Below are 17,390 nucleotides of genomic sequence, written 5' to 3'. Positions count from 1 at the left end.
GCCTTACAGGTCAATGTTAGCGCCAAGAAGAGGCGCACTCCTTTTACACCATCAGCTGATTCCACATAGATGTCTACAGAACTTGTTCTTTTACAAGCTGATACAAGTAGTACCCCCATAACAGAGTGGAGAGGGTGTCAGGAGTAAGCTTGTGTTTATTTAATCTGATATTTGATCCTACTCACTATATAGGATGAGTTCCTAGGATTCAAATGCACATGGACCTCTGAGGAAGCTAGTCCAGGCACTAGCGATACGCGTCAGGCTTTCAGTGCACTCCTCTTGGATGGGTTTTGTATGCTCTGTGTGTCATCATTATGTTTGTGCCACTACCACTGGATTGAGGGAGTCTTATCAGTGATTTTATTGCTCATGCGTTCATGCATTGCTCCTTGTGTGGTATAACATCACGCATATATATATACCTTAACTGTACCATCCTTGGGGTTTTCCCCATGTACATGTTGTTTTTAATCTTTATATAATTCAATAAATTGTATTTTTGAGGTGCGGCCACTGTATGGTATTTCTTTGTCTTGTTCAGTTCATATAAGCTTGTGTTGACGTCACAGATTTTTTTGCCCTTCGTCTGATCCATCTAAAGGACAATACCCAAAAAACGGACCAGGTCTTTTGAGAATCCGCCTTCACATGGTCAGCATTTGGTCAGTAATCCATCAGTATTGCTAATCCCAAAAAAAACAAGAGTGGATCCAAAACAGAGATGACACGTGAATGGAATAGTTGCATGTCTTCTGTGTTTTGTACCCACTCCTGCTTTGGGCTACCGAAACACAAACAATTTTTTATTTTTTTTGAACGGGGAAAAAGCAATGTTTATTTAACCAACAGGATATTAACACACATAAAATACAACACAGAAGGGGCAAAACCACAAGATTTAAAAGACAAACTGGAAAAACAAAGTGCTTCATCAACAAAAATGTATTGACAACCAGTGTGGGGGTGACCACGAGGGTAATGCATACTTATCAAGAAATGTATGGGGTTATGGCTGATAACTGGAGGACAGTTCAGCAAACAAGCCAACTCCAGCTCATTCCGTGACGAGCTGGGTTGCTGATAAGTGGATTCTAAAGTGTCTGAAGAGATGCGAGTAAAGACATAGGAATAAATTGTCCACTTCCTCCAACATGACCTTGTCCTTTGATTTATGAATATCATTCCATAAAGTCTTGAAGTCCTCTGCGGGGGTGGCATAAGACATGTCCATGTGAGGTTCGATGGGCACAGAGAAAACAAGCTCTGTGGCCGACAGTGATCCAGACACTTCATACCCGGTCCATATCGCTGCTAGCCACGTAAGGTCCTGAGAACTGATCACCAGATTACCGAAACAACAGTCAAAGTTTCTTTGGAACCACATCCCTACGATAGCCGTGTGCGCCTCGGAGCCATTATATAGGAAGAGCAGGAGGCAAGTAAATACAGTGGGATGCGAAAGTTTGGGCAACCTTGTTAATCGTCATGATTTTCCTGTATAAATCGTTGGTTGTTACGATAAAAAATGTCAGTTAAATATATCATATAGGAGACACACACAGTGATATTTGAGAAGTAAAATTAAGTTTATTGGATTTACAGAAAGTGTGCTGTAATTGTTTAAACAAAATTAGGCAGGTGCATAAATTTGGGCACTGTTGTCATTTTATTGATTCCAAAACCTTTTGAACTTATTATTGGAACTCAAATTGGCTTAGTAAGCTCAGTGACCCCTGACCTACATACACAGGTGAATCCAATTATGAGAAAGAGTATTTAAGGGGGTCAATTGTAAGTTTCCCTCCTCTTTTAATTTTCTCTGAAGAGTAGCAACACGGGGGTCTCAAAACAACTCTCGAATGACCTGAAGACAAAGATTGTTCACCATCATGGTTTAGGGGAAGGATACAGAAAGCTGTCTCAGAGATTTCAGCTGTCTATTTCCACAGTTAGGAACATATTGAGGAAATGGAAGACCACAGGCTCAGTTCAAGTTAAGGCTCGAAGTGGCAGACCAAGAAAAATCTCGGATAGACAGAAGCGACGAATGGTGAGAACAGTCAGAGTCAACCGACAGACCAGCACCAAAGACCTACAACATCATCTTGCTGCAGATGGAGTCACTGTGCATCGTTCAACCATTCGGCGCACTTTACACAAGGAGATGCTGTATGCGAGAGTGATGCAAAGGAAGCCTTTTCTCCGCCCACAGCACAAAAAGTGCCGCTTGAAGTGGGCTAAAGCACATTTGGACAAGCCAGCTTCATTTTGGAATAAGGTGCTGTGGACTGATGAAACAAAAATTTAGTTATTTGGCCATAACAAGGGGCGTTATGCATGGAGGAAAAAGAACACAGCATTCCAAGAAAAACACCTGCTACCTACAGTAAAATATGGTGGTGGTTCCATCATGCTGTGGGGCTGTGTGGCCAGTGCAGGGACTGGGAATCTTGTCAAAGTTGAGGGACGCATGGACTCCAATCAGTATCAGCAGATTCTGGAGACCAATGTCCAGGAATCAGTGACAAAGCTGAAGCTGCGCCGGGTCTGGATCTTTCAACAAGACAACGACCCTAAACACTGCTCAAAATCCACTAAGGCATTTATGCAGAGGAACAAGTACAACGTTCTGGAATGGCCATCTCAGTCCCAGACCTGAATATAATTGAAAATCTGTGGTGTGACTTAAAGAGAGCTGTCCATGCTCGGAAGCCATCAAACCTGAATGAACTAAAGATGTTTTGTAAAGAGGAATGGTCCAAAATACCTTCAACCAGAATCCAGACTCTCATTGGAACCTACAGCAAGCGTTTAGAGGCTGTAATTTCTGCAAAAGGAGGATCTACTAAATATTGATTTCATTTCTTTTTTGTGGTGCCCAAATTTATGCACCTGCCTAATTTTGTTTAAACAATTATAGCGCACTTTCTGTAAATCCAATAAACTTCATTTCACTTCTCAAATATCACTGTGTGTGTCTCCTATATTATATATTTAACTGACATTTTTTATGGTAACAACCATCGATTTATACAGGAAAATCATGATGATTAACAAGGTTGCCCAAACTTCGCATCCCACTGTATCTTAGGTAACACCTCCAATAGATCTTCCTCTTTGTACGTCCTGCAAAACCAACCTGTCCACACAATCCGGTCCTCTGTGCTTGCCTTGGTGAGTGGAGGCTTGGATGAAATCTGTATGAGCACAGCCATTGGTTCTCTGTTCTTTCCTTTGAGTCCAGGTAAACAGGAAAATTTGGCTTTTAGGTTCAGCTCTGAGCCCACTTCAATGGCAAGACCCTTCTGTTTCTCGGCAGCTATGTAGGCAGACAGGTCATCTGATGCCACACACTTCAGGATATGTTGGGCCAAGAGAAAAGGTAAGGAAGGAGACATCTATATAGCATGAAATAAGCATGTTCATGTCACAGCATAAATTACATTGACTATGCAACCAATTATATGAGCCATTAGAGCTCAGTAGTCAGCGCACTAACATAAAATGTATGGCCTAGATAAAGCAAAGTGCGTACCTGATGTCTTAGATTTTATTGACATCAGTAGGAATAATCACCTGTTTTTCGAGGAATACAGAGTAGACATGTAGATGAGAGCATTTGCGAGGACTTTAAATGTCAATATTACAGTGTAATAATACTCCGAAGTGAAAAAAAATTGTGGTCCATAATTTATACATTAATCTTAATAACCAGAGGTTTATATGACAAGTCCATCTTATGGCATTTGAAAATAATGTACTTGCATCAAAGCTATAAATTTAGCCACTAGCTATATATTCTTGTAGTGAAGCAGGGTATCTCAATCAATAGATAGGGATGAATAAATTTGCTCATTATTTAGTGTTTTTCTGTAAAAAAAGAAGAGCACACATTTTAGTTCTGTTTTTCATTAATCTCAGAGTAGTCATAGTAAAGAGCAGAAATCCACTGGAAAAGCTCTAATTTATCACCCGGTCTTGAAAATCAGTTTCCCGAATGGCTACTCTAAGGCCCCTTTCAGACGAGCGTGTGTCACGCTGCGGACTCACAGCGCAGCTCCCGTCCTGACCTCCCAGCACTGACGGATTGGATAACATTATATTGATTTATGCTGCTACGTAACCCTTTAGAGGTTTGGAATGTACTGGATAACACTGATATAATACTGTCAGTGTTATCCTATACATTATAGAACTATAAGGGTTACATAGCATCAAAAATCAATATAATGCTATGCGACCCTGGCAGTGCTGGAAGGTCAGGATGGGTGCGAGTCTGTAACGTGACACCGTGTCACCCGCTCGTCTGAAAGGGGGCTAAGGATGACCATACACATTAGATAGATAAGCATTCAGCTGACAACTATCTCTGCCAACTCCTTCATACACATGCATATTTAGCTTGGCCAAGCCAGTCACTGACTTATACCTCTGGCAGGTATTATCTCTCTGAGAAAAAAAGGACAGGACAGTTGGATGTCAACTATGCAATCATTATATTACCTAATATCTGCTGTCAGGGGAAAGTTTGACCTTTCTGTTCAAGACAAGGCAATTGCCTGCTGCCTCCAAGCAAGTGTCAGAGGCCAGTGCTCTGATTCCTTTTCTTTTTCAGCTATGTTCTCCAGGTTATAGTTTAGTTGATTCTCAGTCTGTAAAAACCATCAGTAATGTAGTAGGAAAATCCTCAATGATACCTCCTCGAGGATTGTCCCAATGAGGTATCATATTGTCAATGTCCTCAACTTGGATTTTATATCTGTCTTTAAAACAAAACATTTAGAATAAGGATTCTGTTGACCTGTTATCTAATTATGTTAATCTGTAGTGTTGAGCGCGAATATTCGAATTGCGAATTTTTTTCTCGAATATCGCAATTTCGAGATTTCGCGAATATTTAGAATATCGTTCTATATATTCGCGAAATAGAATATTCGTTTTTTTTCTTTTTTTTTTTATTATATTTTTTCTTTCCCACTTCCCTAAAGTTGTTCTTACCTGTCCTTTGGATTCCTGGCTTCCTGGTTGCTCCAGTCAGTGGCGTTTTCAACTTACTGCTATATTCCATATTAGCTAAATTACAATCTAATCTATATGTGTATTTTACGAAATTTCGCAATAGTCGCAATTGCGATGCGAGTAATATAACACGAAATATTCGCATGAAGATTTCAACTTAGCACTGCTATACTCCATATTCTAGCCTAATATGGAATATAGCTGTGCTAAGTTAGCACTGCTATATTCCATATTAGGCTAGAATATGGAGTATAGCTGTGCTAAGTTGAAATCTTCATGCGAATATTTCGTGTTATATTAGTCGCATCGCAATTTAGACTTTTTCAAATGTTCTTAATATTGCTCTAACTTCGTCTTTTAGAAATTTCGTAATATTGCTCTAACTTCGTCTCTTAGAATATTACGAATATTCTAAAAGACGAAGTTAGAGCAATATTACGAAATTTCGTAAAATACACATATAGATTGTAATTTAGCTAATATAGTGCTATAATCCCTTTTTTTTCCTGTAATTTTTTTTGCCTCTTCAGAACTTAAGTTTTGTAAAATATGTACACTATTAAAAATTATTACTATAGCAGTATATTAGCTTAAATACAATCTATGTGTATTTTACGAAATTTCGTAATATTGCTCTAACTTCATCTTTTAGAATATTACGAATATTCTAAAAGACGAAGTTAGAGCAATATTAAGAACATTTGCAAAAGTCGAAATTGCGATGCGAGTAATATAACACGAAATAGTCGCATGAAGATTTCAACTTAGCACAGCTATATTCCATATTCTAGCCTAATATGGAATATAGCAGTGCTAACTTAACACAGCTATATTCCATATTAGGCTAGAATATGGAATATAGCAGTGCTAAGTTTAAATCTTCATGCGACTATTTCGTGTTATATTACTCGCATCGCAATTTCGACTTTTGCAAATGTTCTTAATATTGCTCTAACTTCGTCTTTTAGAATATTCGTAATATTCTAAGAGACGAAGTTAGAGCAATATTACGAAATTTCGTAAAATACACATATTAGCCTAGCCATAGTCATTAGCATAGGAACGTTGCCTTATACTATCAAGATAAATTTTCGCAATATGCGAAAAAATAATTTCGCGATAATTGGAATAATTGCGAATATTCGATTTCGACGAATATAACACGAATATTCATGCGAATATTCGCGAAATATCGCGAAACCGAATATGGCACCTCCCGCTCATCACTATTAATCTGTTTAAATCTGAAAAAAAGTCAAAAGCGTTAGGCGATAACAGATATAGATCCATGACGGCACCTAGATATAATACTTGTAGCATCAACCAAGTAAATACTGTATATGCAAAAGCATGGACATCAATAAAATGGGCAAATAATGTTGTTTTAAGACAGGGAGATAGCAATACTAGGCTGTGAAGGGTTCGGAGTTGTCTCTACCTTTCTATACCTCTGTTTGCTTCTAGTGAATCTTTATGGGTAGAAAAATTGAAACATTTTTAATCATATGAATGTTGTTAGGGAAATAATTATAAAGAGTTAAAAGAAGATTATATTGCAGGGGATTTTAAGAACCCTCCATTCAGTAAATTTTAGCATCTCTCCTCTTGGTTCAAAAACAAGAACCCAGTGCAGACAGAAGAGTGCATCATTTGTCTTATCCAAGAACTTATGCCCTTAAAGGGGTTATCCCACTTTGCGTTTTTATACTTAACTGCTGCCACCGCGCGTTCACTTCCTGGATTCTGGCTGGGGGCGGGCTTCATCTTGATTGAAGTCTTCTCCCGGCCGGGCCGCGCGCTGGACTGAACGCGCACGCTGCCGCGCATGCGCAATGTGACTTATTTCTGTCCAGTATAGTACAGAGCCGGCGTGCGCGTTCGCAGCTCTGTACTATTCTGGCCATGAAGAAGTCACCGTCGCGCATGCGCGGCAGCGTGCGCGTTCGGGACAGCGAGTGGCCCGGCCGGGAGAAAAGAAGGAGTCTTCTGGGCAATCGCGACCATCGGGATTTTGCAGAAGAGCGGTGGTCGTAACCAGGGGAGACCGAGTCACAACAATAAGGTAAGTGGGGATGAATTTTATCCTAATCGGTGGGAATTTGTTAATAAAGTATATTTACAAAAATGATCACTGTCAAATCATTAACAGATTTAACAGTGATCATTATGATGGGATAACCCCTTTAATGATGGAGCTGATTAGAGGTTAGCCTCTGTTAACTATGTGTTATTTGAGGACATTACTAAGTTATTAAGGCCCCTTTCACACAAGCGAGTTTTCCGCACGGGTACAATGCGTGAAGTGAACGCATAGCACCCGCACTGAATCCTGACCCATTCATTTCAGTAGGTCTGTGTACATGAGCGTTGTTTTTAACGCATCATTTTTGCGTTGTGTGAGAATCGCAACATGTTCTATATTCTGCGGATGCAGGCCGGATGCAGTGTGTTTTTCACTGATGGTTGCTAGGAGATGTTATTAGTAAAATTCAGCTTTTTTTCACGTGTGTGAAAAACGCATCAAAACTAATTGCAGCCGCATGGAAAAACTGAAACACTGAACACAATTGCAAACAAAACTGACTGAACTTGCGAAATGGTGCGAGTTTCACTGAACGCATTCTGAACGCATCCTGACACAATCCGTATTGTTCATGTAAAAGAGGCATAAAGGAGTAAACCAGGACTATATATAGGTATATATTGATAACCTATCCTCAGAAACCAAGCAAACAGGCCAGAGAGAGGGCATAGACTGAGCACTAGTGATGAGCGGCAGGGCAATATTCCAATTCACTATATTTTGTGACTATTTGGGTGAATATTCGTCATAAATTCGCGAATTCGAGAATTCACCATTATTTTCTTGATTGTGAAAATCGGCAATTTAATATGCGCGTATTTAGCGTGCAATACAGGTGTGGGTCACTTTTGCTAAATTTTTCAAGCTGCTAGAAGTTTCCTGAGACTGGAGAAAATGGTTGGCACAGCAGAACATTACAATAACTTTATATGCAGATAGGGTGCTCCAATATATTCGTGATCGTGCAAATCGGCAATTAATGATGCGCATATTTTGGCGCAATACGTGCAACTTCACATTTTAGCAGGTCTGACTACATATTACTGATTGGTTCACTAAGTATTGTTGTGAACTTGTGACATCACAGCACTATGTATGTCTGTAGCATGTATGTATGGACAGCAGAGCCTATCAGCTACACTATATCACGATCTAACCTACACTGACTATCTCCCACTAACTATCTGTATTATATATATAAGCTAACTAACTAACTATCTAATGTAATTAAACAGTAAAGCACAGAGCAAAGCAATGACACTGCTGTCACTCTCAGAACTTGCAAAAAACTGTAGAAAGTGGCTGCTGGGGAGGTTGTTATATAGTAACGGGTAGGCAACTTTCCTATTGGTTGCTAGGGGTGTTGCTAAGCTCAGACAAACACATTGCAGCCTTCTCATTGGCCAACAAGCAAGAAGAAGGCAGGGAAATTCTCAAAATGGCGATATTAGCAATTAAAACTTGTGATTCAAATGTTCGTGCCCAACACTACTGAGCACTGTGATGAGCATAGCTGTACTAGCTCTTGAGCAGAGAGACAGAAGAGGGCTTGGCTTGACAGTCAGTTAGATCTGTGCTCTACTTAAATCCTGCTGTACTTTTTCTGAATGCCAGTTTTTATTCATGGCCCTGGTTTTGTCTCTCTGTGCATTTGGGAGTATGCTTGTGTTTATTGATCCGGCTCGTTTACCTGACTACTCTTTTGCTTTCTCCCTAGTAATTGCTATAGTGTATAACCTCAAACTGTTTTCTAACTGTTCTTCTGCCTTTCATTTTTGTGCTGGTTTTCTCTATCGGTTTGTCTCTTTTAAGGACACTGGTTACCCATTTGCCCATGAAATCTGTCCTCTCTGGTTCTGACCCTGGCTAATATGCCACCTTTTCCTGTTGATGCCACTTGCTAGCATATACTCTGTGATGCAACCTAGGGTTCCATAACATCAGCAGGGACATCTCATGGTGAACTAGTTTACGTTTTGTGAGTGTGATCACCCTAAAAAAAGTGATTTTTAAATATTAAAAAAAAAAAAAAAAACGTCTATTTCCTGGCTGCACAGAGCCTTTATAGTGGTGTAGAACACTGTGCCTTGTAGTAACACGCATAGGAAGTCTGCTTTGGTAGTGAAATAATAGTGTGAGTCCGTATGACATGCAGATGACATGCGTCACACTTAGAATCACTGCACACTTCACTTATTTGGGCAGTCACGGGGCCAAAACTGACCAAATAACTCTAGTATGAACTCAGCCTTACAGGTCGATGTTAGCGCCAAGAAGAAGCGAACTCCTTTTACACCGTCGTCAGCTGATTCCACATCGATGTCAACAGAACCTGTTCTATTACAAGCTGATACAAGAAGTGCCCCCATGACAGAGTGGAGAGGGTGTCAGGAGTAAGTTTGTGTTGACGTCACTGATTATTTTGTAAACAGAGATATTGACAAACGTATCAAACTCTGTCACCATCTTTCTAGGCGCCACATCTCCAGTCCCCTGACCAGCCAGATTTACCAGCATATGTTCTAGGACATGAAGCAGTGGAATGACATAGTTAATCCCGTAGTTCTGGCGATTGACAAATAACGTGGCCTCCTCAAAGGGCCTGAGCAAATTGCAGGTGTCACACATGAGCTGCCACTGGCTGACATCGAAGTTACACCGGGGAGTACTCCTGTCCGCTTGGATCATCAGGAAATCGTTTATGGCCTTTCTCTGTTCGCACAGTCGGTCCAACATATGGAGGGTAGAATTCCAGTGATTGGAAACATCACATATCAGCCCATGTTGGGGGATGCCGTTCTGCAACTGCAGCTCAAGGAGGGTGTGCTTTGCAGTGTACGACTGGCTAAGGTGCATGCTAAGTTTCCTGCCCATTTTTAGGATGTCTTGCAGATTGGTGGAAGACTTCAGGAACCGTTTTGCAACCAGATTGAACACATGTGCCATGCAGGGCACATGGCTCAGCAATCCTTGGCGCAGCGCCGACACCATGTTCTTTCCATTGTTTGTCACCATGGTTCCGATTTTGTGTTGTCGCAGAGAAAGCCAGGATTCAATTTCTTGCTGAAAGACACGGAGCAGTTCCTCCCCTGTGTGACTCCGTTCGCCAAGGCAAACCAGGTGCAGAACAGTGTGAGAATGATGAGAGGAGTCGCACATGGCTTGCATACACTACATGCCTCCAGCATAATTGTTGGATCTCTACAGGAAAATAATTTATTTGGTGAAAATCGTGAGAGGGGCATTGCTGGAGACATTGACTTCACAAGATACACGAGATACAGAGCAGCAACATTTCACCACTACATAATTCTGCCCATATCACAAAAGGAGGTGTGGATTCATCAATACATTTTCCAAAAAAAAGGCAGTGTCACAGAAAGATTTTCACCACTAGTGTTGAGCGCGAATATTCGAATATTAATCGCGAATATCGCAACTTCGATAATTTGCGAATATGACGAACATACTGCTATATATTCGTTATATCGAATTGTCGTCATTTTTTCCATCTGAACAAATGATTCCTCCCTGCTTAAAATGCTTGTGGTCAATGAGTCATTGGCCCACAAGCAAGAAGCAGGGAGGAATCATGACTTTAGATGTTGAAAAAAGACAAATATTCTAAAAAAACGAATATATAGCACTATAGCGAATATATTCATTTTGAAATTTTTTAGAATATTTGTCTTTTTTTTTCTCTCCAAACAGTACAGTTAAACCCCTTTGGCATACTCCTCCCCACAAGCATCCCCGTCACCATGGGAACGCCTGGTGGTTAGAATATACCATCGGATCTTCTAATATTCTAACACAGAGGCATTCCCATGGTGATGGGGACGCTTGAAGTTAGAGTATACCAACAGGTGCATACATACTGGCCCCCTGCTGCCTGGCGGCACCTGACCTCTGACAGGGCACTGTGATCCACAGAATCAACCTGCATTATGCTTTTTTTTAATTACAGATTTTTTGCAATAAAACTAATATCTCGAATACGAATATTCGCGAATATATGACGAATATTCTACCATATATTCGCAAAATATTGCGAATTCGAATATTGCCCCTGCCGCTCATCACTATTCACCACTAAGCAAGTCGTTCCATACCACAAAAGGAGGTGTACATTCACCCATACATTTTCTGAAAAAGAGCCAGTGTCACCGAAAGAATTTCACCACTAAGTAAGTTGTTTCATACCCCAAAAGGAGGTATACATTCACCCATACATTTTTCGAAAAAGAGCCAGTGTCACAGAAAGAATTTCACCACTAAGCACGTCAGTCCATACCGTAAAAGGAGGTGTATATTCACCCATACATTTTTCAAAAAAGAGCCAGTGTTACACAACAAATTTCACTGAAAATAGGGCTTTACCACGTATAAATGCACCGCTGAATGGCAAGTAGGCCCTTAATTGAGAGGGGTCGCACATGGCTTGCATACAATACATGATTCCCACATAATTTTTGGATCTCTATATGAAAATAATGCATTTGATGTAAATCACGAGAGGTGCATTGCTGGAGACATTGACTTCACAAGAGATACAGAGCAGTGGAGTTCAGCCACCTATATTTGCTTCCTGCTGTTTACTGCTCCTGAATAAATATTGGGGCATCCAGCTTCAGCTTCCTCTGATGTTTATGCCTACGGAGTCCTTTTCTTATGGCTTTGCACAGGGATCAAGATTGTTATGCACAATTCTAATGGAACTCCTGATCTCTAGAAACTGGACTTAGACTCCATGGCAGAGGCTCTACTGTCATGTCTTGTGTGCTGTGGAGATCGAATGCAGATAGAGCAGATAAAAACACATGAATGTTTTCAACTTAGTGAAGCTGCTTGATTTAATTGTGAATAGATGGTTGTTATGACCATAGGATGTGGATCCTCTGGATCAGCTGATAGAGGACTAGGAAATAGCCCACTATTGCTGACTGCTGACTCAGAGTCAGGACCCTGGTGTTTGCACCAGTCACCCAGAACGCAGCTGACTGCATCAGTGTGTACAGAGTCCCAACAAAGACAGAGTAAAGGAACAGATGATCTTTTACAGGCAGAAGGCAAACAAAAGTCTCTTGTAATAAAGGCAAAACAAAGTTCAGAGTAATACGGTAAACTGGGTCAGGAAAACTCGTGGTCAGGCAGTGCTGGGTCAAAAATCCAGTCGAACTTACAGAAGATGGCAGGCAGAATCGTAGTCAGTAAATGTAAGGGTCAATAGTCCAGATAATCCAAGTAGCAGACGACAGGCAGAATCGTAGTGAGGTAATGCAAGGGTCAATAGTCCAGATAATCAAAGTAGCAGACAACAGGCTTCATCAGAACTTAACAGGTATACAACCACGCTTGGGCAGTTCATGGTAAGTGAAGCTGCCCTATATACCAGTATCTCCCCTTCCGGGTTGGGTCAGTGACTAGGAGCCTGCTCGCCACTCCCATAAGAATGGGAGAGATGTGCCCGCGTGCGCTATAGCGCACCAGATGATACTTGAGAACCGATGCGACAGTATGCTGGCGGGTGCCTGCTTCTCCTGCAAAGTAAGCCAGAACTGGGACCATTGGCACTGCAGTGTGCAGGTGACTATCTGCCACCCTGCAGTGAGGTCACAGATCCAATACTGACAATGGTAAAGGGAAAGTCTGCTGGTGTGTTGTCATCAGCGTTTTCATTATGTTTACTGCAGGACTCACGACAACATAATTCGGCCCATACCGCAAAAGGAGGTGTACAATCACCCTTAAATTTCCCCTAATAAAAATTGGTTGAAATAAAAATTTTCACCAAAGAAAGGATAATGGAATTTGGTTCATACTCAAAAAAGTGTACTATAACCCATCAATTTTCCCCAAAAAAGCCTGTTTCACATAAAAAATTTCACCACTAATTCGGTCCATCCCAAGAAAAGTGCCTCACCGCATATAACTGCAACGCTGAACGGCAATTAGGCCCTAATTTTTTTCTATTTTTACACAAAAAGCTTTTCAACAGATAAGTACAACCATGAAAGGTGAATATAGTTGTATGTCGCCAGTAATACACAGCAAACTGGGCTGTAAAATATCTCACTGAACCGCTGAACGGCAATTAGGCCCCAATTTATTTATATTTTTACACAAAAGGCTTTTTAACAGATAAGTGCAACTTTGAAAGGCAAATATATTTGCATTTTGCCAGTAATACATGGCAAACTGGCCTGCAAAATATGCATAGGGGAGTGTTGGCCTGCCCTATGCATAGGGGAGTGTTTCCGCAAGTACCACACACAGGTACACTATTAGTGTAGGGATCGCGTGACACAGGACAGGCACACAGGAGTCTTAGGGCCCTTTCACACAGAGCTGCTACAAACCTCTCCTTTCACCTGGGACAAAGTGCATAATGTACTTCGCCACATCTCTGGGCGATTTGCGCTTTGCACATTGTCCCATGGGGAAAGGAGAGTTTTGTCCTCTAAAGGTAAAAAAAATAAAATCAAAAATCACAGGCAAGCAAAAAAGTTAATGTTCTGTTCCAAATGTTATATAAAGTTTATAAAAGTTGATGTTAATAAATTTATTGCGTTGCTGCCAGTTTTTTTTTTACCTTCCAGGTGGACCAAGCGATCAACCAGCTGCAGCACTGATGTGCATTCTGACAGAAGCATTGCGCTGCTGTCAGATTACACAAAGTCGGTGTATGCGGCGCTGCAAGACGAGATTTCTCCTCTGCAGTAAAAAAGATACGTTTGCCGAGGCTTATGAGCTGAGGGGCGGTGTTCATATGCTTTGGCAAACACTTTGTATAAAAAAATAAAAAATTCTGGCAATGATTTATTCATCCACATCGATTGATGTGAATGGAGAAATCGGGTTTGCCAGGGCATACGAGCTGAAGTGGGTTTGGATGTTGGGCGGAGCTCCTATGTCTTGGCAGATGCCTTTGCCCTCTTTTTTTTTTTGCACATTTTTTGGCAGAGATTTTTTCATCCACATTTATTGATGCGAATGAAGAAATCTGTGCCGTTAATTTTTTCACAAGTTAGCGGAAAGGGAGACTTTGTGACAAAAAACAAAAAAGAAATTAATTTCCGCTAACTTGTGCCAAAAAAAAAAATCTTCTATGAACTCGCCATGCCCCTCACGAAATACCTTGGGGTGTCTTCTTTCCAAAATGGGGTCACTTGTGGGGTATTTATACTGCCCTGGCATTTTAGGGGCCCTAAAGCGTGAGAAGTAGTTTGGAATCTAAATGCATAAAAATGCCCTGTGAAATCCAAAGGTATTCCGTGAGGGGCATGGCGAGTTCATGTAAAATTTTATTTTTTGTCACAAGTTAGTGGAATATGAGACTTTGTAAGGAAAAATAAATAAATAGAAAATAATCATTTTCCGCTAACTTGTGCCAAAAAAATAAACTTCTATGAACTCGCCATGCCCCTCACGGAATACCTTGGGGTGTCTTCTTTCCAAAATGGGGTCACTTGTGGGGATTTATACTGCCCTGGCATTTTAGGGGCCCTAAAGCGCAAGAAGTAGTTTGGAATCCAAATTCGTAAAAATGCCCTGTAAAATCTTAAAGGTACTCATTGGAATTTGGGCCCCTTTGTGCACCTAGGCTGCAAAAAAGTGTCACACATGTGGTATCGCCGTAGTCAGAAGAAGTAGGGTAATGTGTTTTGGGGTGTATTTTTTACATATACCCATACTGTGTGTGAGAAATATCTCTGTAAATGACATCTTTTTAAAAGATTTTATACAAAGTTGTCAATTTACAGAGATATTTCTCTCACCCAGCATGGGTATATGTAAAAATACACCCCAAAACATATTGCCCTACTACTTCTGAGTACGGTGATACCACATGTGAGAAATTTTTTTGCAGCCTAGATGCGTAAAGGGGCCGAAAGTCCAACGAGTACCTTTAGGCTCTACAGGGTTGCTCACAATTTAGCCCCACCCAAAATGCCAGAACAGTAAACACACCCCACAAATGACCCCATTTCGGAAAGTAGACACCCCAAGGTATTCACTGAGGGGCATAGTGAGATTTATTTTTTTTTGCCAGAAGTTAGCAGAAATGGAAACTTTATTATTATTATTTTTTCCTCAGAAAGTGTCATTTTCCGCTAACTTGTGAAAAAAAATTAAATCATACATAAACTCACCATGCCCCTCCGCGAATACTTTGGGGTGTCTTCTTTCTAAAATGGGGTAATTTGGGGGGTATTTATACTATCCTGGCATTCTAGCACCTCAAGGAACACGACAGGTGCTTAGAAAGTCAGAGCTGCTTCAAAATGCAGAAATTCACATTTTTGTACCACAGTTTGTAAACGCTATAACTTTTGCGCAAACCAATAAATATACACTTATTGGATTTTTTTATCAAAGACATGTAGCACAATAAATTCTGACACAAACTTGTATAGAAATGTAATTATATTTGAACAATTTTACCAGAAAAAGTTAAAAATACACTTTTTTGGAGAAAATTGTGGTCTATTTTGATTAATATCAGAAAAACTAAAAATTTCAGCAGCAATCAAATACGACCAAAAGAAAGCTGTATTTGGGAGAAGAAAAGGAGGTAAAATTCATTCGGATGGTAAGTTGTATGACCGAGCAATAAACCGTTAAAGTTGTGAAGTGCCAATTTGTAAAAAAGGGCCTGGTCACTAGGGGGGTATAAACCTGTGGTCCTTAAAGCGAACCTTTCACCTGGATTTCACTTAATAAACTATTAACAGTACCTTATAGATTATCCTCATTCTGTTTCAATGCATCCTTGTGCCGCTTTCCTGGGATGTATATTCATGAAAAAAATGACTTATAAAGTCCTCATCTCCAGCTCCTGAAGTTACGCTAGAAGTCAAGGGGGTAGCCCTTCCCTCACTCCCACGCACCTGAGGAACAGAAAACAGGCAGGCATCGGGGACGGACGGCGCATGCGATATTCAGTTACGGGATCGCGCTGCTACTGAGGCCAACAGCGCATGTGCCGCCTGTACAAGCGTGGTCCCGGCGACTGAGCCGGATGTCAGTTACAATGCTTAGAGGAGGGGTTAGGGCAGGGGAGTTACAGCCTGGAGTGAGGGAAGGGCTACCTCCTTGACTTCTAGCGTGACTTCAGGAGCTGGAGACGAGGACTTTATAAGTCGTTTTTTTCATGAATATACATCCCAGGAAAGCGGCACAAGAATGCATTGAAACAGAATGAGGATAATCTATAAGGTACTGGTAATAGTTTATCAAGTGAAATCCAGGTGAAAGGTTCGCTTTAAGTGGTTAAGGAAGGCATAGTTATTGTGGGAGGAGATCTTAATATTGCTATCAACCCCCAAATCGACTCATCTTCACATAAATCAACCCACTCAGTATGTTCTCTGAAGTTCATTAGAGATATTTTCTGGAACCTCCATCTGGTGGATGTCTGGCGTACATTGCACCCAGATACACCAGATTATACTTTCTTCTCACATGTTCATAATACTTACCACCCCATTGATTATATCTTCATCTCCAAAGAGCATCTCCAGCTCTGTCCTGAAGCTAAAATAGGTTCCATACATATCTCAGAGCACGCCCCAGTTTTCCTCACGGTACTCTCCCCTGCGCATAAACCTACCTGTTTTAATTAGCGCCTCAATGAATCCATCTTAGGTGACCCGAAACCTTTAGAAAAGTAGCTTCATTACTGGAGGAATATTTTGTATTGAATGGCCACCCTTCCCTCTCACTACAGACTCTTTGGGATGCACATAAACCCTTCACAAGGGGCGAACTTATCAGTATAGGTGCATACTTGAAAAAACTCAGAGAGAGAAACATTGGAATTCTCCTCTCCAAGATAAAAAAGTTGGAGTCGCTCCATAAACGCTTTTTATCCGAACCCCAACTCCAAGAACTATCTAAAGCGAGAGTTGAACTGAAAATTCTACTGCAAACTAAAACTGCCAAATACTACCTTAACTCTCAACATAAGTTCTTCGCACATGGGGACAAACCAACTAAATTTCTGATGAATAGAATTAAGACCAGAAGGGCGGAAAACTACATACACCAACTTTCCTCCCCCAATGGTACTCCCATTTTTGCGTCTTCCCAAATTGCCAAGCAATTTAGGGACTTTTATGAATCACTATATAATCTCCCTTCACCCCCTTCCCCCGAATCTCATTTCTCCCTTGTCTCTGCGTTCCTCGATTCGACTGCCCCCCTTTACTCTCCGAAGCCCAAAAACGCTTGCTGGTGGTTCCTTTCACTTTAGATGAGCTTTCCACAGCTCTATCCCAGATGC

The 17,390-nt window shown here is 40.9% G+C and overlaps 1 protein-coding gene across 1 annotated transcript in view; it reads right to left on the bottom strand.

Moving 5' to 3' along the window:
• Nucleotides 1-1,057: 1,057 nt before the first annotated feature.
• The window catches only part of LOC121002431 (centromere protein L-like), a 72,601-nt gene continuing 56,268 nt past the window's right edge, over nucleotides 1,058-17,390 (bottom strand). The window contains exons 3-4 of the mRNA XM_040433888.1: nucleotides 3,100-3,401; nucleotides 1,058-1,475 (exon numbers count right to left, since the gene is read on the bottom strand). Of these exons, the coding sequence (XP_040289822.1) occupies nucleotides 1,058-1,475; nucleotides 3,100-3,401 (720 nt within the window). The remainder of the gene's footprint in view (nucleotides 1,476-3,099; nucleotides 3,402-17,390) is intronic.

The sequence above is a fragment of the Bufo bufo genome, chromosome 5 (genome assembly GCF_905171765.1).
Source record: "Bufo bufo chromosome 5, aBufBuf1.1, whole genome shotgun sequence".
Lineage (NCBI taxonomy): Eukaryota > Metazoa > Chordata > Amphibia > Anura > Bufonidae > Bufo > Bufo bufo.
The sequence above is the reverse complement of the archived record's forward strand: the minus strand, read 5'-3'. Positions and strand labels throughout refer to the sequence as shown.